At 47.6% G+C, this 25,432-nt stretch overlaps 1 protein-coding gene across 9 annotated transcripts in view; it reads right to left on the bottom strand.

The window, feature by feature from the left end:
- The window catches only part of SNX29 (sorting nexin 29), a 453,538-nt gene that overhangs the window by 116,605 nt on the left and 311,501 nt on the right, over window positions 1-25,432 (bottom strand). For 8 of the 9 annotated variants that reach the window (XM_036308068.1, XM_036308069.1, XM_036308070.1 and 5 more), the window contains 2 exons: window positions 22,452-22,507; window positions 20,912-20,993 (listed from right to left, as the gene is read on the bottom strand). The exons of the other annotated variant lie outside the window; for it this stretch is intronic. In XM_036308068.1, coding sequence (XP_036163961.1) covers window positions 20,912-20,993; window positions 22,452-22,507 — 138 coding nt within the window. The remainder of the gene's footprint in view (window positions 1-20,911; window positions 20,994-22,451; window positions 22,508-25,432) is intronic. 9 annotated transcript variants of the gene reach the window in all.

Raw genomic sequence — 25,432 nt, forward strand, 5'->3', positions numbered from 1 at the left:
CCTTGCTACCCAGGAAGAAGCACGAGGAGAGAGACTGAGTCATGGAGGTGAGTCCAGCTTCCTGGGCTCAGGGATTAGACTACTGAGCTTCTATCGTATTTTCCCAGATGCATAAACTAATAGCCCATGTTTTTTTTCTTGTTTTATTTTTTTTTTTTTTGCTTTTTTTTTTTGTTGTTGTTGTTTTTTTTATAACATTTAAACTAACCAAGGTCTTGTGATTGGCCAGCACAGGATCCAGACTAAGGCTGCCCTGTACTTGACCTCACAGTGAACTGAGGTCAGACTCGGGCCTGGAACTTGTGAGCTGCAGTTCTGAGGACAGCAACACTGCTCCTGACAGTGCTGCTTACTGGCTCCTGCTTTAGGGCCATTCCCTCCACACAGGTCCTGCCCACCCCTCTCAGCCTGATCATCCTCCCCCCAGGCCAAGCATCTCTCTGCCAAAGATGTGTCTTGACTGAACACTCCCCACCCCACCTGAGCGTAGTGCCCTAACCTTGGACTTCTAGAATCCTGGTGTTCTCCCCTCACTTACTACAGGACATTATAATGACAGTATTTACCCAAAATGCATCTGTTTCCTCTACTAGGCCATAAAGCTCCCTGGAGGACAAGGGTCAAGTCTTAGAAAACAAAGATATACAAAACAAAGAGCTATAGGTAACAATAACCACCGGCTGAATTTGTGAATGGGGAGGACCAATTCACTCAGTATCTGAAGCAGCTTCTACTTGAGTATCCCCAGTCCCCTCCACCACATCACCGATTTTAGTTCCTTCCAAGCATTAACCACTAAGCAAAACTTCAGTGTTTGCTTCTTTGATTACTGAGCCTCTGCTGTAGACTATATGCTCCATGGGAACAGGAATCGTATCCTTCTGGCTCATGAGTTCATCCCCATGGTATAGAAGAAACTCTGGCACAGAAAGTGCTCAATAAGTAATTTTTGGTAGGCTCTTTGGTTGGTTGGTTGGAAAAATGAACGAATGAACAAACTTCCAGAAAGACGCATGTGAGCTACCCTTAGGTTGTGAGCGTTCCTGTATCTCATGGTGCCAGCCGAGTGTTTAAGTAATGGCTTGGAAATAAGGCACTGGAGCAGCACTGATGAATTCTTGCCACTCAGAAGCAGAAAACATTTACTTCACTATTTCTTGACTTTGTTCAGCACAGAGAGAAAACAACAGAGGCACTTTACATCATACACGGACCCATTTTCTGAAACTTTCTTTTAGAAGTTCAATTTTTTAAGGGGGAATGAGTATTTCACTTTCCAACATGTTCCGTCAAAGCTGAGTTTTTTCATTACACGCAGAACTAGAGGGCATCACTCAGACACTGCGGATCAATAACGGCAATGCAGGAAAATAAATGGAGGCTCCATCCCCCACGAGTGAGACAGCAAGAAGAATTAAATACTCGTCTCCTCTCCTCCTCCAAACCTCCATGGTTCAGTTAGTTAGGGTGATGTTCTCAGAGTCTACACTGACTTAGCACTTGCGTTGGGGGTCCTGGCCTTTTCCCTGACCACCCCTTCTCCCAGCCATCCCTAGTTTGTTCTCATCTCTGGGCTTGGGAGCACGCCTTCTGCTCTCCTTATTCTCCCTTCGCAGCTCTTGTAGAGCTCACTTACAGCGCTGATTAGAAAAATGAGGATGACATAAATAACAATAATAATAATAATCATCATCATCATCCTCCTCATGAACTAAGTATGAACTATAGTGTGGGTACTATAGGAGGTGCTAAATAATCTAATTTTATTAATGTCATTTCATCTTCATAACCCCTTTGGAAGCTTCGTACAAGTGAATAAACTGAGGCTCAGGGCTGCTAGGGTTCCAGCTCTCTCAGGGCACAGCTGAGATGTAAACTCAGGGATGACCCCATTCCAGAGCCAGTGTGTCTGATTTCAAGGTCACTACAGATCAGGCCATCTATTCTTATAGCCCTCAGCACATCAAGTTATCTAATGCTCCCTAGAGGCCAGGCACTTCACAGTCCTTATTTAATTTTCATAATGACCTTGCAGGTTTGGGTGATCTTTCCCCCACTGTGAAGATGAAGAAAGTAAGGCATAGGCAGTTGGATAAATAGCCTGTGGTCACAAAGCAAGAAAACGGCAGGGTCATGGTCAGGCTGAAACTTGGGTCCATTCAGAAGTCTATGCTCATTCTACTAAATCACAGAGTCATTCCTCCTCCAACCACAGACCTATTTGGGAAAAGAATCTAAAATACAGACTAGGCCTGAAGAATAATGTGGTTCACTGTGATTGTTTAGGACACTGAGAAATTGGAAGAAACCTAACTGTTGATTAAGAAGAAATGTTAAGTTAATCAGACATGGAGGCCATTAGACTGAGGTGCTCTAATGCCTTGGTCACCTACAGGAGCAAACCGAAAGCTAAGCCAGAGTGAAGCCCTGTAAATGCTCCAAGTTTAGGAAGAACAACCATATATCTTTACCAATAAGTATTTGCAAATTTTTCAGGTTGATACCCAGAAGACAGATGGCTGGGTCAGATGGTAGCTCTTATTCTTAATCTTTTGAGGAACCTCTATACTGTTTTCCACAGTGGCCACACCAATTTACATTCCCACCAGCAGTGCACAAGGGTTTCCTTTTCTCCACATCCTCTCCAACACATTTTTTGCCTTATTGATAATAGTCCCGTGTTCACTGCAGCATTAATCACAATAGTCAAGACATGGAAACAACCTTAAGTGTTCTTCGATGATGATTGGATAAAGAAGATATGGTACATATAAACAATGGTCATAAAAATGATGAAACACTGCCATCTGTGATGGATGGATCTTGAGAGTATCATGCTAAGTGAAACAAGGCACGTGAAAAAGGCCAAGAACCATATGATTCCACTCATGTGGCTATAAAGCATGAAGCAACAAATAAACAAAGCAAACATACAAACAAGCAATAAAACAGCCTCATAGATAGAGACAACAGAATGGTGGTTACTGGAGGGGAAGAGGGTAGGAAGAAAAGGAAGAGGGTAAAGTGGGTCCAATACATGGTGACAGGAGACTAGACTTCCGGCGGTGAGCACATAATAGAGTATACAGATGTCATATTAAAAAATTATTCACCTTAAATTTACATAATGTTACTAACCAATGCTACACCAATGAATTTAATAAAAAAGAACCAATCACAAACAGCCAACGAGGCTTTCCCAAATAATACAATCACTTAAGCCAGTGGTTGGCAAACTCATTAGTCAACAGAGCCAAATATCAACAGTACAACGATTGAAATTTCTTTTGAGAGCCAAATTTTTTAAACCTAAACTATATAGGTAGGTACACTGTTATTAACTTAATTAGGGTACTCCTAAGGCTTAGGAAGAGCCACACTGAAGGGGCCAAAGAGCCGCATGTGGCTCGCGAGCCAGAGTTTGCCGACCATGGACTTAAGCTACCGGGACTGAATTCAATTTCTGCATCTTTGCTCTAAAATCCTTGCACTGGGCTCCAGTCAGTGGTGCGCTGTAACCACTTCTGGCTTGGGCTACCCAAGGTGAACTAATGGTTGCTCAAATAAACTCTGAAAAATGTTAATGTGTCTTTCTTTATGCTTTAACAGAATAACCAAAGAAATTATATTACATCACTATGGGGGGATGGTATATAGCTGTGAAAGGTGATTGTGATGTAAGCTGTAGAGTAGCATGGGCAAAATTATATCAAATTAAAAGGGAAGACACAAAAGTTCACATATGGGATGATTCCATCTAAAGAAAAAACCAGATGAGAAAAGATTTAAATGCAGAGAGAAAAGACTGGATAAAGCTATTCACTGTGATTATATCTATGGAGTGGGATGATGAGTCATTGTTTTCCTTCTTTCTAACTTCCTTTATTTTCCAAAATTTTTATAATCAACATGTACTACTTTTAGCATTTTTCAAGTTGTCTCTCTCTCTTTTTTTAAAGAAACTGGCTATTATCAAGTAGGGCTGAGTCCTAGCTTATTTTAATCCTTGGAATGGACGCCATTCTGAGTTCTGATTAAGGGTAATTCAAGCCTTTCAAATGTCCAAATTGTCTCCGTTGATTTTTTGAGGCGAATAATTGCATTTTATACTAAACTTATTTGCAGCTCAAATACAGCTCAAAACCTTGTTTTGATTACTTGTTTAGGGAAAGAGTCACATTAGAAAATGCATAAGAATCCCATTTGCATGATGGGTGATGAAGCAGGGAATTACAGTTGGGGGGAGGAGAAATGAAAAAAACCCTGAATATTCAATAGCCTGCACTGAATCTAAAGCTCACATTCTCTTTCACATTCAACAACTCTTCTTTCCCGCTCTAAGACATCTCCTGCATCCTTAAAGGCAATTTGGTAAACAGAGCGACTGCAAGCAGTTGCACTTTATTTTTATTTTTCCTTTGGATATTTTACTCAAGTATTACTTTTTATAGTGTACATTTATTTTTTATCTTTTATTATTGAGAGTATTACAGATATTCCCCCCTTTTCTGCCTTGCCCCCCACCATCAGGTTCCTGCCCCACCCCAGGCCTTCATCACTCTACTGTCTGTGTTCAAGAGCAATGCACATATGCATATAAGTCCTTTATTTACTCCCCACTTCCCGCCGTTCCCTCTGAGATTTGTCAGTCTGTTCCATGTTTCCATGTCTCTAGTTCTATTTCTATTAATCAGTTTATTGTGTCATAAGTGAGATCGTGTGATATGTCTTTCTCTGACTGGCTTATTTCACTTAGTATAATACTCTCCAGGTCCCTCCATGCTGTCTCAAAGGGTAATCGATCCTTCTATTTTATAGCTACATAATATTCCATGGTGTAAATGTACCACAGTTTTTCAATCCATTCTTGCACCTTAAATAACTGCTCAATGGCAGTCCAAGTTTCACTGGATTTGCTTAGCAGCTCTTCAGGGAACTTGCCCTCAGAGCACTCTCCTTTCTCCCACTGAAATAGCTGGCTTCTCTCTGTGTCTCCCAGGCTTGGCGTCATGGCTGGTAGGACACGCCATCAGGCTTTGTGGCAAGCGAAGCCAGCCCAGAGATCCCTTAAGCTGAGGTCAGAAAGCCAACAAGGAGGACTCGGAGCCTTCTTCCCAGCAACCTCCTGACCTTCCCTGACCACCTAATCACAGGCATGGGGCCTTGGCAGTTTTATTAACATGAAGCAGTTCCAAGTACAGCCGATGCTTTAAGTTACTTTTTTTTTAATTAACCGCCGACTGAATAGTGAGTTACAAAGTCAAGAGTGATTCCTGTAGCTAAAACATATTTTTCCTTTTATTCATGATTTTCCTCTTTGTTTTCTCCATCATTATTTGTCACAAAGAAATGCCCAGTTTTTCGGTAAAGTTAGAGAATAGATCAATATAAAAGGAAAAAAAACCACATATACATACAAAATCTCAACACCTGGAGAAAATCATTTTTAGTTCATATCAGAAGCTGTAAAAATAGCAGTCCATGCAGATAAAAGATTTTAATTATTTGCCAACATTTAAGAACAAGAGGTTTTAATATTTAAGTCCAGAGTTCCATTTTTTAAAAGCCTGAAGTATCCGGGGACCCAGAGCCCAAATTCCTGCTCAGTGACAACCCACTGGTGCTGAGAAGTAGCTGACTGGATTCGTCTCCTGCCTGGGCTCTGTAGATATCATACACATTTTAAATGCTGGGGATTCCTGCTTTAACTATCTACTTATCCTAGTTAATACCCATTTTTCCTTATTTTATCATATAGAGAAATAACCTTCCAAGCTGACATAGAAGATCAACATCAACATTTTTCATGGCTCCATAATACTGTCCTATCTTCCCTGACTTTTCTACAATGAGTATCACTCTGAGGTACATGGATTCCTACTCCACCCGATATTCCAGGTGCCCTCTCAGCAGGGCCCCTGCTCAGGAGCGGAAAGGCCTCCTGGCCCGCGACGAGTGTCCCTTCTGAGCAGAAGCCCTCAGAACCAAACACGCTCTGCCATCTCCTCTTCTCCTTCTGCCACGAGAACAGGAGGCCCCAGTGCGGGGCAGCGTCTTTCTCTTGGATCCTGGCATAGAGACCATGTGGAGCATAACCAAAGCCAACCCCTGGGGACGTGCAGCATGGGTGGGGAATAGACACGTAATAAACAGTGTAGGAAGGGGCACAGATTAGGAGATGGTCACAAAGGCATAACGTAGTCTCAGCGGACTGATGTTCTAAAGGGTGAAAGCACTTTTTAGGTAACTAGAAAAACTACATACAACCGTTTAGAAAGGTCTCTCACCAGTGCTCACGCTCGCCCTGGAGGTCTGGGCAGGATGTGCTGGGGCGGGGCTCTGGGTGCCCACTGGCTCCTGCACAGAAGGGTCCAGACTGGCACTGCAGAAACATACCGGGTTCTGTGGCTGAGACACAGATGGCTATTTGTGTCAGTGGTGCCAGAAGGGGAGGAGAGCAGTCGCCCAAAACACGTGGCTTTAAGCAGCCAGATGCTCACAATATGCAGGGCACTTCGGAAGGAAGCCTGACCAGGGAGGCGCGATCCCTGCCACCTGGGCCGCTCCAGTGGGGAGAGTGCAGGAGGCAGTCGCTCAATGATTCACTCTCACCATTGATGTTTCTATCTTTCCCTCGCCCTTCCTCTCTGAAATCAATGCAAATTTTTTTTTTAAATAAATAATATACAAGGTCTGTTTCAACAATCAGGTTAAAGAATTTCCCAATTCCTGCTTGCTATAAGCTTCTCTCTCTGCATAGTCACATCAAATTATGCCCTTAGGTTCTTATACAATTCCTGTCTTTTACTGCCAATAAAGCTATTTAGCTGTTATTAGTAATAATTTGCAGGTACCAGAAGTTTCTGGCTCTCAAAATAGGCCACTTCCAAGATTCTAGTTGCTCTAGGAGATGCCCTAAGACAGAACATTATTGTCTTTATATTATCAGTACATCTAAGAGAGAAAACCATTCACAATTTAATTATCTCTTCAATTTTCTTTGTAAAATATGCACTGCAAAAACACACATAACACATCAGCATGAAGAGGGTAGGCTCTCTTGCATGCGCACGCACACACATGCGTGTACACGAACACACACACACTCCTGCACAAGACAGAGAACAGAAAGTGATCACAGGGCCATCTGGCAAGGATTCAACCCTTGAGCAGTGGCTAGACCAGGGGTGGGCAAACTTTTTGACTCGAGGGCCACAATGGGTTCTTAAACTGGACCGGAGGGCCGGAACAAAAGCATGGATGGAGTGTTTGTGTGAACTAATATAAATTCAAAGTAAAGATCATTACATAAAAGGGTAGGGTCTTTTTTTTTTTTTTAGTTTTATTCATTTCAAACGGGCCGGATCCAGCCCGCGGGCTGTAGTTTGCCCACGGCTGCCCTAGACAGACCCCACACTAGACTCCTGAAGGACCCTTCCCTTTACCTTCGATGGAGGTTGACAAGAGGAAGTCCCCACATTGCCATGTGGAAACAGAAATTGGCTTCTGGCATCTGAAACACACACCTGTGAGGCTTTAACCCAGACACATGCAAAGCCGAGCTACCTGTGGTCCTGCTTACCTCTGACCAACCAGTTCAGAAGAGAACCTGATAGCTTCACTTTGTGGAGCTCACGCTCTATGGGGAAATGATGAATAGCCCAGACACAAGGCCCTGCCCACCCCACCAGCTTCAACTTTTGCCCAGGTTCACTGGCCCCTAATGAAAATACTTATTTCCCTAATGCATGTACACATATGTTTGCCTATCCTGTCATTTAATAAATACTTATCAATAGGCACTGGCCCAGGTACCAGGACACAGCAGAAATATAATATGGCTCTCATGGAGTGAGTGTGAGAGATGACAAACAAGCAAGCACACAAAGAGCAGTGCTGCCATTTGACAGCAAGATGGGAACACAGAGGAGACACGTGTGTATTAAGCATCTACTATGTGCCAGTTACTGGGCTTGATGTTTTTCCTGTATATCTCACTTGATTCTCACGTCAACCCTAGACATGAGGTAGTTAGCAACTAACATTTTACAAATGAGGAAAATGAGACAGAAAAGTCTCACCTTGCCTAAGGTCACACAGTTGGTAAGTAATAGAGGTGGGTCTTGCATCCAGATTCTTAAGGCTCCAAAGCCCAAGCAAGGTATTTAAAAACCAGACTAACAGAAGCCAAGCCAGCCACAGTTCCTTTATTTTTCATAAAAAGACCTAGAAGTCCAAAGTGATGGGTGCTACTCCTAAAAGACAAGGGGGTAGATATTCAAAGCAACCCACTTTGTGCTTTAACAAGTCCAAGCCAAATCAGGTCAGAGAGAGTACAAATTGAGGTCCCAAAGGAGGTTTGGGGTGTAAACTGGCCTTTCAGTTCCCAGGGCCTGCTAAGCCCTTAAACATGAATACCTGAAAGCCCACTGTAATGTGTAGAAAATTTTCTCTCAATGGTGAAAGGAATCCTAGATCTTTTAAAATCTGTTTTTCCTTAAAACAGATGGGGTAGTCAAGGAAAACATGAGCCTCCTCTTATTCCTACAACTGTAACTAGAACTTTTCCATCAGAGCATTGAGAGGTTAAGGGGATAAAACCATCTACCATCTCCATCCATCATCCTTGTCATCATCAACCATCATCCTCTACTATCACTATCATCATCATCCACCATTCTCATCCTTTAGCATCACCATCAACCATCAACGATAGCCATCATCACCATTATCATCATCATATCATCAACCATCACCATCCTCCTCCTAACCAACCATCCAACATCCTTATATTTGTTTCACATTCTCTCTCCGTTCCTTCTTAGGGAAACTCGGGTACGAACAGGGCGCACTGTTCTCTTAAAGATTATGGAACTAGGAGGCCATCTAGACCTAGGTTTGTAGCGTAGCCCTGCTACTCACTAGCGGTGTTACGTTGGACAGGTTACCACACCTCTCTGATCTCAGTTCACTCATCTGTAAATTGAGATAAAAATACTTCCCCTCACAGGGTGGTAGCAAGGAATCAAAATTATGTATATGAAAGGCTCAATAAGTATCAGTGCTTTCTCTTCACCATGGCCTTATGCATGTTTCCCAAGTCCTTTTTTCATAAATAGATTCATGTGAAAACAAGCAGGGGAGGGGCAGACTGGGTAACATGACTCAGTTACTTCCACAGCCCAGCCTGTAGCTTCTTCTAAATCACATGCTGCAAAATGCAGCTTGTTTCCCTTTCTTCATCATCTGGTAACTGAGTTGTTCAAACCCTGATTCCCTCCAAGTCTTCCCTGGCTCTCTGCCTCCAGCCTGCCTCCTGTTGTCTGGGCCACAGCCGGCCAGCAGCAGTGCAAGCCCAGAGGCACGGTGCCTCCTGCCCAGCTCCACCGTCCTGTGTAGCTCAGAGCTCAGAGCTCAGAACACCGGCTTCCCTAGACTTCCTAGACCTGAGAGCAACCACACATCTTGCACATTCTCCTCTCTACTGGCCCCTGCAAAGCAGCCTCTGCACACCGCCAGCCGGAACAGCTTCCTCAGCTCAGACAGCCAGAGCAGTCTGACAGAGTCCGCTCGCTGGGAAGTCTGGCAGAGAGCTGGAATTCACAGTCTCGGAGTCTGCCGGCAGCACAAGGAGAGAACCTTTAAAGGCTGGACTCAAAATGCTGTATCTGGAAGGGGTGGTAAAAAGTACCCAAAGCTTAAAGCAACAATCCCACTCATTCTACCTTACTATGAGTCCTCAAAGCCAGAACAGGGGACAAAAACCCCCCAAAAGCACTAGCGGTGTACACCCTCTATTCAGACGAGAGCCCACTCAGGCCAGCACCATCCAGGTTCTGAAGATCATAATGGAGCTCACCCAGTGAGGAGAGGCATTTACCCACCCATGCACAGGGACGTTGTTTTTATACACAGAAATGAAATAATTATTATTCCTGTGCCACAGGCCTTGGGAAAACATTCATCACATAAACATAAATCATAATAGCTGACATTTGAACAGCTGCCTAATTGCTTGCAAACTGTTTCTACCTGCTGCCTCCCACAGCCTGAGGGTGAGCATCGGGTGAGCAGCACCTCCCTGTTCAGATGAGGAACCTCTGCTTGGCAGCACTAGCTCAGAGCTCCAGACCACAGCTCAGGTCATATGCGGCTGGGGGTCAAGATCAGTACTTGGGAAGACCACCTGCCTTGAACAGGTCTCCACGCTCAATTTTCCTTAAATCAAGTAGTCAATAACTGGGAATGTGGCTATCCTTGCCACAACACCCACCTAGCCCACTGCAGGATGACTGGATATAAGAGGCAGACAGATGAGCCAAAACATGCTTTCTAACTTCCACCTGCCGGTCTCCATTCTGTCCTCTGGAGGCCCTGGGAGACCAGCTAAAAACCCTACACTCGGGGTGGGGAGACCAGCAGTGACTCTGGCTCTGACGCCTTTGAGCTGCATGACCTTGGACAAGTTATTTACTGACCATTCTGAGCACTTCTTTCTCCACCTCTAAAACGGAAAGAATGTCTACAAAAGCTCAGGTCTACTGCAATAATGAAATGAAATAAGACACAGTACTTCAGCAGGTCAGTCACAAAACTCCTTGCTCCCCAAGATTTGGAGACCAGGAAACAAAATAATAAGTAAAATTCAATAATAAGTAGTAAGTAAAATTAATGACAAGTAAAATTAATAATAATAATTTTCAATAATAAGTAAAATTAATGACAAGCAGGAGACTGAAACAGTAACTGACGAGCAAGGACAGTAATTGATGAGAAAATAATGAACAATACGTAGAACAATGGGACAAGGACACAAGTAGGCAATTTGCCAAATAAAAAATACAAATGACAGATTAAAGTACAGATGTTTGCTCAACCTCACAAATAATCAGGAAAATGCAAATTCAAACACCAAAAAAACACATATTTTTTTTCCCTCTTTCAAATTGATAACATTTAAAAAATTGATAATACTCAATGTCGGCAATTTGGGAGAGCAATCTGAACTGGGCCTATTAGAATAAGACACGTAGATACTCCTCCCCTCAGCAAGCCCCTTTCCAGTTATCCTAGAGAAATGCCTGCAATGTGTGCAAAGAGGTCTCTACAAGGACAACTCTGGCAGCTCTCGGTTTGCAGTGGTCGGAAATAAAACAATCTAAGTGTCCATCATTAGAATAGCTACATAAATAATGCTTCTCACATACCAGGAAGTACTCCTCTATAGAAACTTAAGAAAGTACGGAGGCGAGGTCAATGTACTGAGGAGGATGGCATGTATTCTATGATCCCATTTATGTCCAACAGAACAAAATAAAACCGCACCAGCATTCAGGGTTCCCATGAAAAACAGCTCTCAACCTGGAGCGGCTGTGCGCTGAGGGGACACTGGACAATGTTTGCGACACCCTGGGTGTCACCACGAAGGAGAGTGTGTGCGAGTGACTGGGTAGAAGCCAGGGATGCTGCTCAACATCCTACAATGCAAATGTGATCCCCACCACGAATAATTATCCAGCCCCAAATGCCAACTGTGCTGCAGCCGAGAAACCCTGGCCCAGAGATACATAACTGTCACCAAGCGGCTCCGGAGCCAAGCCTGGGCTGTACGCGCCTGGAGGCTTCAGTGGGCACATGCTGCTTGGGCCCACCTGACACCAGTGCCCCTTCTGCTGTGAGCTCATCCTCACTTTCCTCTCGCACTGACCTCTGCTAGGGGAGTAGGTATATGATCTGCAAGCACAGCGCTCGTCCGGACACAGTGATTACTAGACAAGGGCATGGCCCATGCAAGAGAAAGGCCATGAGGATCCACCCCAGGGCTGCTGTCCATACTGAGAGAAACAGGGGCCTTTTCCACTGAGCAGCTGAGCGGAGGGGACATCCGCGGAGCTGCCTGCAACGTCCTGCCTGCAGCTTGGCTGTGAACAGAGCCATTCCAGAGCGCCAAGCAGCTCTCTCCAAAGCTGGGGGACGGTCCTCATGCCACTGAGTTTCCATTAGGCAACCAATGAGGGTCCTTTTTCTTATGCCAGTTTGACCCAGGTTTCTTTCTCCTTCACCCTAGAGCAGGGGTGGGCAAACTTTTTGATTCGAGGGCCACAATAGGTTCTTAAACTGGACCGGAGGGCCAGAACAAAAGCATGGATGGAGTGTTTGTGTGAACTAATAGAAATTCAAAGTAAACATCATTACATAAAAGGGTACGGTTTTTTTTTTTTTTTAGTTTTATTCATTTCAAACGGGACGGACCCGCAGGCCGTAGTTTGCCCACGGCTGCCCTAGAGGGTGCAGCGATGCATAAGCCTGGTGCAGAGATGCATAACAATAAAGCAGGTGTAGGTCAGAATTAGTATCTCGGTCAGAACAGTTGGTCAGCTAGTCCCCACACTGCCCCTGTGTGAGGAGCCCTGGACTGGATGTGAACGGGGATCACATCACAGGAGCAGGCTGGGTCCTGCCAAAGAGATGCTGCATCCAGAGGGCCCTGCTTGTCCATGTATCCAGGACTGTGCAGATTCACCCGCTACACCAGCCCTTGGACCAAGACACAGCTCCCCGGGCAAACCTGCCCACGGGGAACAGCACTAGGACAGTAAGCGGAGCACTGGGAGGAAACATCACCTCATTGCTCACGACTGAGCAGGACTTCCTGACTGCGGGGCCGCTGGTACGCCAGGCCAGGACGCTGCTGGGCTGTCCGTGCGGCAGAGGATGTCAAGCAGCATCCCCTCCCTCATCCCCATCCACCCCACCCCCTGCACTGGGTCCTGTAAGAGACATAGGACAAGTCTGGGCAGTTTACAAGGGCTGCTCCTGGTGATGGAAGGCAAGTGTCTCGGAGAAGGGACATCTGAACTGACTGAGCAGGAGACCCCAAAGTTTCAGAACCAAAATCGTTATCGGCGTGCGGAGAAACCTCCAGACACACAGAGAAAACCCCAGAAACCAGTGCAGATGACCAAGCCATGCCTGGAAACTCCAAAACCACAACCAGACAAAACAGGCCCCCTTTCCCTCCCTACCCACTCTACTTGGAAAACAATTTTTTGATTAAAAAATGATCGTCATTAAAAATATTCTACATCCAATTCGTGTTAGGAGTGCAGATCTGTTTTCTTGGCTGATCAGGTGAATTTGGGGGGCACTGGCATATGGCTTTAGAGCAGCGGTTGCCAACTGGTGGTCTGTGAGATCTGAAAGGTTGGCGACCCTGCTTTAGAGCAGTGGTTCCCAACCTTGGCTGCACATTAGAATCACCTGGGAATCTTTTTAAAATCCTGATTTCTGGGCCTCATCCTCCGGAAATTCTGTTTCTTTCTTATGGGGTGGGGCCACAACATTAGTAACAAAGAAACAGAATTTCCGGAGAATGGGGCCCAGAAATCAGGATTTTAAAAAGATTCCCAGGTGATTCTAATTTGCAGCCAAGGTTGAGAACCACTGCTTTAGAGCATCTGATGAAAAGCAATAAAGTCCCTCCCATTTTAAGAACAAAAACATCACCGACCAATTATTGGTAACACTTGTTTCAAGTCTGCATGAGAACATTAACTGGTCATTAAAAAGCTGCAGGCAACTATCATTAGGAGTGACCCGGTAACGGTGCTAGGGACCCCCTTCTAGCACGCTGGGTCCTCTGCTGTCAAGAGACCCCCAAGGGCAGGCAGCTTGGGCTGCCAATCAGCATGCCAATTCAGGCTCCAAGAGAAAAAGCTGTCCCCTCCCCAACCCCCCGCCGCTTACCTAATCCCTGCACCTCCACTTCCCAAAAGCTCAAAGAAAGCCTGCAGTCCAACAAGAGAAAGACGCAAGAGCCATCTGATGAGTGAAGGCAGAAAACAGTCACCCCCTACGGCCCACAGAACGGTTCCTTCCAGGCAGGAGACCAATGGGCAGATACCGAGGGTTCCTGTTTCCTCTCTGAGGTGAGGATGGAGAATGGGCAGAAGAGAGAGGGAAAGGGGAGGAAGGAGAAGGGTGGGAGGGCAAGAAGTGAGAGGGGGAGAGAGAGAGAGAAAGGAGACACAAAACAGAGAGAGGGAGAGAGGGGAGGGGAGGAGAGATAAGAGGGAGGGGAAGGAGGAAAGGAGAAGAAGAGAAAAGAGGAAAGCAGAATGAGAGAGAGGAAAAGGCTAGAAAGGAGGGGGAGGATGATGAGAAAAGAAGAATCCTAGAGCAAAGAAGAAGAAAATGAAAAGACCCCTGCCCCCACTATGCTCTCCCAGTCTCTCTTCCTGCCCAAGGTCCCAGAGGGAGGGCGCCACCTGCTGGCCCTCAGACAGAGCGAAGGAAGCAAGTAAGGGGCCCTCTGGACTCTGAATGTGAGAGGTGTGCTGCAGGGCAAGGTCTGGCTCAATACTTGAACCCAGAGCACTCTCACTGCAGACCAGCTGGGGAAAGGCAGCCGCCTTAAATGAGATGCGGTGCAGAAACCAGTGCCCAGGGCTGTCTAATGGGGAACAGAGGCTCCAGCACTCAAGGCGGCCACTGGGCTGGCACTCTCCCCAGAGGGAGGGCCCGTGCTCCTGCTGATCTGAGCACCCACCACACGCAGGAGGGCTCAGCAAGTGTTCGATAAATGAATAAATGGCTGGGCTGGGACCCCAAGCTCCTGGGCTTTCCTCTCCTGGCCTCGTGCTCCATGGACTGGGGGGAAACATTTAGAAATGCAGAGATACTCACTCCCTCACCAAAGCTCCCAGACAAGCTTCCCAGGAGTTTCCTGTTCTGTCCTTGCTCTGGCCAGAGCTCCTCCCCAGGGGAGATGTGAGGTTAATGGCCCCCATATAACAATCCAACCACTCAGGTGTTTTAAACAAAGAAAAACTGGGCGTTTCTGGCCTGGGCTAGGCAGCAAGAGGGCCCACGTGGTACTTTACGGAATGTGCCGTCTTTTCTCCGTGGGCACTGGATGGGGAGAAGAATCCATCTACCTGTCAGCCCTGACCAGGTCCCCGGCCACAGCCTATTTCATCCTCTGACGGAGCAAGACGAGGTCCGGGGAGGCTGAGCACCGCACCCTTCCTGCGGCAGATGATGACAGGCAGGCCTGTCACTGGCAAAGGGAAGGTCTCATGGATGCAGACACTGGGCCTCCAACTGTGCAGCATCCCGAGACCAGACAGCACCCCTTCTGCGAGGAGACCTTCACAGCTGAACTAATTCATCTTGATTTTTTTTAATTTTTACATTTTATGCAGGTGAGGGGGTAGAAGTGGCCGCCTGACTTCCTCTAATTACAAGGCTCATTGAAACATGTCACATGGTGCTCGGGGCAGGTGTGACAGCCAAGGCTTCCAGAAGTAACTGCTGATGGCATTCCAATCAGGAGTCCAAGACGGTCCTGCCCAGTTGGTGGGGAAGGCCTCTCGGCCATCATGGGGTCCCGCCCCCGCCCCCAGCCTACAGGCCAGTGCATGGTGCCTAGACGACCCAGAGGGGGCCTCCCACCTGCAGACGCTGACATGCTTGCTGCCAGTCTGCGGGTCCTACCTGGTTCTCTGCCCACACCACCCAAGGCAGGCTAGAGCTCTGCCCAGCCTGGGGCCCAGACTCCCGGAGGTCTGCCGTCCTGGTGCCCTGCCACCTGGCGCTTCAGTCCCTTTCCCCCACCCCCACCTGTCTCCTCAGGCCAACAAAAACACAAAGAAGTCTCTCTTTAAAAAACAAAAACTTCAGGCTTTTGAAAAACATCAGTCAGGCAGGAAGATGTCTTTGTTGGGACTTGTACTTTCCCCAGAAATCTCCCGGCAGACAAGGTGACAGGAAAGGGCCAGCTGCCTCCGACGGGGACCTGGACAAGAGACTTACTGGGGGAAGGCACAGGTGACTATCTCCACCAAGCTAATCCTCCTCAGGCCTCTGATGCCCTAGTGGAGGAGGAGAGGGTGGGACATGGTGACCACGCTGACGAGGGCTCTGAGCGGAGCTTCATGCACTGCTCTGAGTGACTCCCAAACACCCCTCTCAACTTCCCATGTCATCACCCACCTCCTGCCTCAATGGACTCCACCCTTAAAAACAGTATGTGAGGAAGGCAACTGCCAGGAGGCAGCTCTCACAGCCACAGCTCACCAAGAAGGGTGGGGTTGTGGGGCCAGGCCCAAGGCTTGTCCAGCATTGGTGCCCCTTAGCGCCTGCTGCCCGCCCATAACTCAGAGGGAAGGGGGGATGAGGCTCTCTCTACTGCACTGCAGAGTAGCACCAACCCCACCTTCTGCCTCAGAGGCGCCACTGTCCATTCCTCTCCCAAGTTCCCCATCACAGGAAGGGCCGAGGGCGGGGCAGCAGGCCTGGAGCAGGGATCTTGGGCCTGAGTGCCTCAGAGACCATCTTATCAGACTGGAGGAGACCGGCCCATGGGGAAGTGGTTTGGCCAAGGTGCCCAGAGGTGGGCAGGCCTGCAGCCAGGGCTCTCAACTCTGCGAGGATAAAGGCATTATATTGTGATAGAAAAAGAAAGTTCCCCATTTGGAAAATCAAGAAAAAGAGTAACAGAAAATAATAGTGACTTATACATCCAAGGGGAGGAAAACGGACTTCTCTTAGTTTGGTTTTGGCCTTTTGCCTCTATCAGGCTTTCCCGGAAGCCTCGCGCACTCCAAGAGCAGCTGTCGTCCTCAGAAGTGCTGAGGTGCCTGACTGTGTGGGTGGAACATCCTGGAGGAAGGAGGAAGCAAGAACAGAGGCCAAGGCCCCTGTGTTTTGCTTATTGTTCAGCCCTAAGCCAAGACTGGCTGGAACAAAACCCCAAAATCCACCCACAGCTGCCGTCCCACCTGCCTTGCACACAACAGGTATGGCGGGAAGGACCAGAAGCGAGTGCGAAAGAATCACTTCGGGTTCAGAAGTGGTCCCTGTCCCCCCCAAATCTGGCAGGGACCTTCTAGGGCAGAGCTCCTCACAGGCATGCTCACTGCAGCAGGGCCCCGTTCTGCACCGGGCTCAGCCCTTTCCTCCTTCTCTACTGACTGAATTCCTCCCTCTCCGCAGAGCTACACACCAAGAAAGCATAAAGACAGAGCTGCAGGTAAACGAAAACGTGAGGGCCTGAGGGGTAAGCCACCTTAGAAGAGAAGATGAAAAGGAAGAGCTGAGAAACCCAAAGTGCAAAGAGCAAAAACATCACCAAAGTTCCAAACCACCCTCAGCCCACCTGGATCCTGTGGTCTGTGATTGATAGGAAAGCAATGGACATTCCCTGCATCACACGTGTGAACGCCCTGCGCCAGAACGCACCTGGGAGAGAGCGGCTACGGCTCCAGGATTTCCCACTGGGGGAGGGAGACCTCCCACATGCAGTGGGTCTTCCTGGGGCACCGCATCTCCTCCAGCCAAGTCCCCTCCGGCAAAAGGGACTCTTCTAGAAGGAAAAGGCTTTGCTGAAACAAAGCAACCTCTTCACAAAGGAGACCTAATTACTTGTGCTGTGCAGATGGAACACTGCACAGCAGCCAGTGGTTCTAGGGGCTAAATTCCAAGGCTGATATTAGCCCCACACCGAGGTCCGTTCCTGCTGTACTCACAGTGAATGGCTCTTCTCAAAGGGAAAGACCGAAGGGCTCAGACCAACTTAGTGGCTGTGATGTTTGCTTAGGAAAAAACAGGCAGGTTGCTTTAAGGTCTAGCGGCCTTTGTAAACACAGCAGTAGGACACGAACACAGTGGACCTCAGACCTGTTTGGAAGTCATGGCAGTCGGGGAATAACATCAATTACAAAGGTAGAAACCAGGAACTAGTTGATTAATACAGATGTAACTATATCAGATGGAAGTGATGGAGAATCAAACCTAGAAGCACATCTGTGTTTGCACAGAGAGAGGAAGCGAGAACGAAATAAGCAAGACCAGTTAATAGATTGATTCTTGTTCCTGACATTGTATTTGTTGCTGCTTAATCATTTTCTCTCTGGCTAGTGGCTGCCAGCAGCCAAGCACTAGCAGGAGCTAGAAGTGTAGGAAATATTTGTGGATGAAAAACTTGAATTAGAAAGTTCTGGGTGTCAGTTTTACTTGTTCTGAAAATTGGTCAAGTGCTGCCATTTACTACTTTTAGGGCCAGAACATACCTCGGCCCACCCCGGAGCACAGGCGAGGAGCATGGGGCCAGTATTCAGAGGCGCAGACCTCTGTTAATACCTGGCCTGCGGTCCTGCAAAGGGACAGCACTTCTTGCCAAGTCTGGCTCAGACCTGCTCCTACAGATCATATTCCTCCGGCACTTACCAGTGCATTTCCCAAGCGCCCAGGCAGATCCTGGGCAGCCTCCTGCCATCGCTCAGACAAGAGGCTCTCAGGGCACGCCCCTGAGCCCTTCCAGGGCGGCGCAGGGATTGGCAGGGCTTCGGTGGCAATGTGTCTGCAGGGGACCCGGGGCCGTCCTACAGAAAGCGCCTGGCTCGGCCCCAGGTGTGCCCCTGGCCCACCGTCTCAGGGATGCAGGATCCTGGCCAGGCTGGGCCTGGCCTTTAGAATGAAGCAACTGCCTCATCTCCTTCTTGGATTCTTAAAGAGCTAGACTCCACCCGCCCTCATTCACAGAATCTGCAAACTGATATCTTGTCAGAAAATGCTATTTGGACTGAAAACATGTTATAGGATGAGATGCTTCTCTGTGCCTTTGTTTTCCCATCCATAAAATGGGGATAAGGGTTGTGTGAGGACTGAGTGAGCTATTTATTGTATGTAACTCACACAGACCAGTGAGAGGCAGCAGCTGCTGCTTCTTAGACATGTTACTATTATTGCTGTAGGAGAAGGTCTGGAGTCACACTTGGCTCAGCTTTTGCTCTTGAGGTACCAAGGAGAAGCATCATCAGCTAAAAGGAGAAAACAACTGCATTCAAGAGGTGCTGCTTCCCCCGGTCCAACAGCAAGAGAGGTTTCAGAGCCCACGGTCAGGGCTGCAGCTGCCCAGGTGCTGGGAGCTGCCAGGCGGCGGCTGGATGAACTCTGGGCCGCATCCCCCTCCCCTGCACTGGCTGGACCCTGGGAAGCTCTCACAGCAGTGCACGGGGAGAGGGAGGCTGGACTGCCATTGTGACCGCTGTGGTAACAATCTCCCAGGCAACGGCATATCTGCTGTATCCCTCTCATTTCATAACTGACTTTCAGAAGCTGAAACCTGCCCCGTTGCTTCCTGGGATGAGCTGGGGGTAAAGAATGAAAGGTCAAGGACAGCTCTCCGGGGATGTCATGTTTTCATTTTGCTCAGAATAAAAGCCATCGCTTCACTCTTCATCCTCAGGGCAACACCCGGCTTTCTGATGACCACCACTTTCAGGCAGAACTTGAAGGGAGTGTGTTTATTGGGGTTTGGGATACAAAGAGAAAGAAAGAGAAGATATTCAGAAATCTGTCCTATCTAATCCCCTTATTAAGTCAGAGCTGAGAGCAATGTGGACACCCAGCTTCTCTGACACTTTGAGTGCTAGTGCTGCCCAGCTACATGGGGAGCAAATGACTCTCGGGTGCAAGCGTCCTTGAGAAATCATTGGTCCCTGAGGTTTTAGGTGAGACCTGTGTGCCCTGCTCATGCTCCCACCTCTGTGCCGCATGTCCACCACCAGACCTGCCCGGAGCCCAAACACAATCATGTCTGAAGACCAGGGAGAAACTACATGTCCACTGAGCCATGTAATCCTAATGCGGGTAAGAGCGTTCCGAGGTAAGTAGTGTTACTATTTGCATCTCACAGACAGGAAAGCTGAGGTTTACTGAAGGCCACAAAATTGAAGCCAGAGTTTTATTTTCAAGTTCAATGTCATTTTTTTTTTCACCATCTCAGACTTCGGAGGAAATATCCTAATATCTGAGATGACTTCTTCAATGGGTCAATCCCCCACCAAGAAAAATGGCAACAAAATGCAAAGCTTTTCACAGAGCTCCGGGGAATAAAAACAAAACTCAGTGAACATTGTTGTGATACCAGAAGCCACAGAACCGGAAGCAGCTACAAGTAGGAGCTGGGAACAAAACAGTCCCAGGACAGGTGAACACTGACGGCTGGACATTGGTATCCAGGGAGACAGAGAAAGACAGAGAGAGGATAAGGAGGCAGGGCTGGAAGAGGCATCAGAAAATCAGAGAAAAGATGGAAAACTGGGGTCCCAGTTGTTGAGGCAAAATTACCTCCAAACAGACAAAAGTTCTAGGGTCCCAGACACTCAACTCTGAGCCAGTAGGTGGCCAGCTCTACCCCAAGGAGAGAGAGGAGACGTCTATAAGTTTTTGTTGGTCGATCACCTGTTGCCCCTTCTTTGGAAAGAGTACCCAGGTTTACATGTGGGAGCCATGTCTCCCCTCTCAGACACATTATCTACTCTAGCCCCAGGGCCAGCGGTGGTCACATGATCCAAACCTGGCCAATCACAGAAGCCAATCACCCAACCCCAAGGTGAAGGGATGGTTTGAGATACAAGACAGACCCACAAGAAATGCTGAGGACATGGCTGAGACCACCCTGAGGCCAGAGTCGGTGCTGCTGGGAGCCATCTCATCATCTCTCAGAGAGTAGCCTGAAAAGGGCCTCATTAGAGGACCAGCGGGGGGTGGGGGGGAGTAGGGGAGGGCAGATTTCCGGACACAGGACAGGTGCTCCTGAGGCCAGAGCCACGCCTGGCCTCCTCAGTTCCCACAGAAGCCACAGACGCCCCTTCCCTCACACTGTCAGAGCCGAGGGCCCATGGCCACACTGAGAGGCTAACTGTGTGAGAAGCCACCTGGCCCCCTCCTGGACGGAGGACCAGTTCCTCAGGAGCTGGCCGCTGAGTGCCATGTCTGCAGCTGTGGCCCCTCAGGACAGCACAGCAAAGCACAGCACAGCACACTACTGCCAGGAGGCCGAGACCAGAGCAACAAACGAGTCAGCTCTCCCCCAGCACTGCCTACCTGGCAGCCAGGCGCTTACCTGATACACATGGAATGCGTTCGCTGCTTTGCCCCGGAGAAACACGGATGGGATCCAGACGTTGATCAGCGCCCGGTTTGATCTGACCAAAGGAAAGATCGAAATGGGTCATTTCAATATACAAAAAAGGGGGAGGGGACTATCTTTTCCTCTAAGATGCATCATGCGCAAAAAATTTATGACAACGTCTCTAACACTTAACGGTAAAGGACCAGTTTAAGTTGCATTACTTGGTCCCCAAAGATTATTTTTAAAAGGCTTAGTTTAAAAACTATATATATATATATATCCTATATAATAAAGAGGTAATATGCAAATTAACCCTCACACCATCACAAGATGGCTGCCTACAGCCAGGCCGGCAGGGGGGTTAGTGAGGGACGACCAAATGACTGAACAAGCAGGCTGCATGGGGTGACCAGGACAATCAGCCTGGTGGGGGGGGGGCAGTTGGGGGCGACCAGAGGGCAGCAGGGGGGGCAGTTGGGGGTGACCAGGCTGGTAACAGAGGGCAGTTAGGGGCGACCAGGCTGGCCGGGTGGCAGTTAGGGACGATCAGGCCAGCACACAGAGGCAGTGAGGGGCAATCAGGCAGGCAGGCAGGTGAGCAATTAGGAGCCAACGGTCCAGGATTGTGAGAAAGATGTCTGATTGCCGGTTTAGGCCCAATCCCTGGGATTGGGCTTAAACCAGCAGTCGGACATCCCCCAAGGGGTCCCGGATTGGATAGGGTGCAGGCTGGGCTGAGGAGACTCCCCACACACGTGCACGAATTTCGTGCGCTGGGCCTCTAGAGATGTGGGCTCTCCCCAGATGACACCTTTTCTCGGAGGCTGAGCCTTCTGCCACACAGGCAAGTGAATGAGACAAGAGGGGGGTTCTGTTGGCCTTAATCCAGGGCCCATTCCACTCTCTTTACCAGCCCAAGGGGATTATCAGTCCAAAAACCAAGACAACCTAATCAGAAATATTCGGTCTAAAGATCAACCAAATTCCTTTGGGGTTATCAGCAGAGGTACTAGACAGAACTGAACCTATAAAAATCAGAGCAATGCACTGAGCTATTGTTCTTTCCAACAACCAGGGATTATAGATTCAAATTCCCAAGGAAACACACAGTCAATGAAATGAATGGTGAGCCACAGTCAGGTAATTGGGAGAAGTGTGGACTGTGGTTCACTGAGGAGCACTTGCCCTGTATGAAGGAGGAAGCTGCTGCTCAGCTCTGAATATGGCCTTGCAAGGATTTTCTTTTTTTAAAGAAAATAGAGAAATTTACATTTTTATGTGATATCTTTCAACTCTTAAATGTCAGCTAAAAAAAAAAATTGTTTTTCAATACTGAAGGGGAAACATAAAACAAAGCTGAAGGCCAGACTCGGGCTGCAGGCCAACAACGCCCCACCTCTACCAGAACCAAACCAGCCTGTGCGGACTTAAACAGTGATTTCTGTTTTCCCGTGTGGTCCTTCTGGGACTCAAGTCAAACCACAGAGTCCTATTTCTAAAGGGCCCTCATAAGCAGACGCAGTGGACTTACATTTCGAAATCTGACAAACTCTGATCTTCCGATGTTTGACTCAGATCTCCAGGCACCTGCCATCAGGAGGGGAGAAGAGAGAGAACGCATCGTGGTTACCATGGTTTGCATAATCACAATAGAACCCTGTCTCTCCTGCTCCCTGAGCATCCCCTGCTCACACGGAGGTGGAAAGGCAGGGCTGGAAAACAATGAGGCTCTGTGCAAGGATGCTAGAGATGATGTTACAGGAACAAAAATATGCCATGAGCGATCTCAATCATCTTTACAGAAAAAGGGCTGATCATCCTGCCGAGATAATCACAGGCACATAAAAGCAGGCAATTTTGGAGCTATCAAGGCCTAGTTAAAATCTGAGATGCAAGATAGCAAATGTGCAGAAAAAATTATCCATTGTTGCCAAGATGAACATCACACCACAGACGCATCCAATGCATAAACACAAACAGCCCCTGCCTGCCTCCTGTGGCCCCATCCTTCCCCTCATAACGTATCGAAACCCCAGGCAGCAGGACAGGGTCTTCGACTCCGAGGCCCTGGGAGGACATGGCTGAGTGTGAGACGAGCCTGCCTGCGTGATGGAAGCTACCATGTAAAGCGTGATGGAAGCTACCATGTAAAGCAGATGACACAGTGGCCAGCACTGGTGGATGCTCAATAAATGGTGATGACATCATCACACCCAGGATTCATTTCCTATTGTGAACTGATCGAATCTGAACTGGTTAGAGCTTAAGAATGTGGATCAGTCTGGCTGGTGTGGCTCAGTAGTACTTGAGTAGTCGACCTATGAACCAGAGAAGGTCATAGTTCAAATCCCGGTCAGGACACTTTCCCAGGTTGCTAGCTTGACCCCCAGTGTGGGGTGTGCAGGAGGCAGCTGATGAATGATTTTCTCTCATTACTAATATTTCCATCTCTTTCTCTTCCTCTCCCTTCCTCTCTATGAAATCAATAGAAATAATATATTTTTTAAAAAATGAGGATCAGAACTAAGAGGAACCAAATGGAACAGAGAAGGATGTGGAGTAGTGAGGGAAAGAGAACTTTTACTTCACACTGCGCACCTGTCAGAGATTTCATATTATATGGTAATCTACATTCATATTATACAGTCTGGGTAACAGTCCCAGGGGTGGGTTCCTCCCACCCCCTACTCTAAAGATGGACTGAAGTTCAGGGAGGCCGTGGGAGTGCCCACAGTCACACATACTAGCATACAAACCGGATATGAGTCCAGGTCTGTCCAACTTCAAAGGCTTTTCTGCTACAAATTCCCCCAGACAGAGGAAACACCAGCTAATAGGTGAAAGGAGAAGGTGAGACGTAGCCAGAAGTTCTACCCATAGAGCATTCCGAAGGTCCCCCTTAAAGAAACAGTGGGTTCTCTTCAGAGGCAGGAGAACCCAGTAATTACGGAGCCTGTGATCTGAGGCCTCATGGCTCAGGATCCAATCCCATCTCCCCTTTTTCCTGACTGTAGGGTCATGAGCAAACCACCCAATTTCTCTGTGTCCCACTGACTTCATCTGTAAAACGGGTATAACAGTAGTAATATTCATAGGTTACTCTGAGGACAAAGAGACTCAACTCCTATGAAGTATGCAAAACAGTGCCTGGCAGATAGAAAGGCCTCAATAACTGACTCGTGCACTATAATAATAATAGGACAATTATTGAGAAGTAGGAGCAGTGTGTTCTGTTATCCTTGACACTAGGCATGAATCTGTCCTGCCAGCCCAAGGGGTGTCTCTCATCTCACATATGGCAGCCCAGGCGGAGAGTAACCCAGATGGAGCCCTCAGATGTGAGCTAAGCAGTTACTAGTAGACAGGGCCCCAGGCAGCAGACTTTGCTAGGAAGCTGCTTTTGAGAAATTCCTTCAAGCCCAACAAGGAGGAAACCTGCCAAGACAGCCACTGGAAAACACTTCCATTTTCTAACGATCAGGAACTTGTGGGCTGGGGGCCGGGTGGCCTTGCTGTTCAGGTGACTGCCATTTTCATGCGGGTGGCCGGGAGGAAGGCTGGTATAATCTACTAGGGAAGCCACGAGGTGCCATGTCCCAAGATTCCCAAAACATCCACATCCTTTGCCCCCAGAAACCTCACTCCAAGAGTTTATCAAGAAGAAACAACCAAAGACCAACATTCACATCAAAGATCATTCTCTTTCCATTGCTTAGACAAGTGGGGAAAGAAGCAAACAACATGAAGGTCCAACCATAGAGGAATGATTCAAGAACATGTGGCATGTCCACATGAGATGGCCAAGCTAACAATGAGGTACACACACTGCCGAGGGTGCAAGCATAAAAGTAATTCCAGAAAAGTATATGAGCATAGTGACTGTGGCTATCATTGATAGTAGATTAAGAGTGGGGTTGGGGAGAAAAAAGGCATATTTTTCATTTATTATTTTTCTATAAGATTTTAAAAACAGTATATTTTGAATGAACTGCTTTTTAAAAAATTTAAACACACTTTAAAAGAAAATGATAGCATTCCATGTGCTGTTTTGAAAAGAGCTCCGAGACAGATGATCGAGTGACAGCAAAAGCAGGGGTGGTCGGTGGGTCTTACACACTACCATGTACAAAAACGAAGAATTAAGACTATCAAGTTGCATTTGGTTGTTTGGGGTTTGTTTTTTGCATCAAGAAGCTGTAGCAGTGAAATTTAAGATACCAAAGGGGCACCTGTGGGCTGGGGGTGGAGGTCCTGGAAGCTGGTGCACGGCATTGGGAGTGAGGCTGTCTATCAAATAACCTTTTATATCGTTTGAGTTTTGAAATAACATACTGCCCCCCAAGATTTAAATTAAAAAGTATAATCCCACCAATAGAGTGCTTTTGATCAATTTTTAATGGCACAGAAAAAAGCTCCTGCTCTCTGCTTAATAAAAAGTTGCTATAGACTGCAAATGCCCTGTGATTCCCAAAATAACTCACAATGCATGTGTGCCGACAAAGTCAGAATGAA

This window comes from Myotis myotis, unplaced genomic scaffold, assembly GCF_014108235.1.
Source record: "Myotis myotis isolate mMyoMyo1 unplaced genomic scaffold, mMyoMyo1.p scaffold_m19_p_5, whole genome shotgun sequence".
NCBI lineage: Eukaryota > Metazoa > Chordata > Mammalia > Chiroptera > Vespertilionidae > Myotis > Myotis myotis.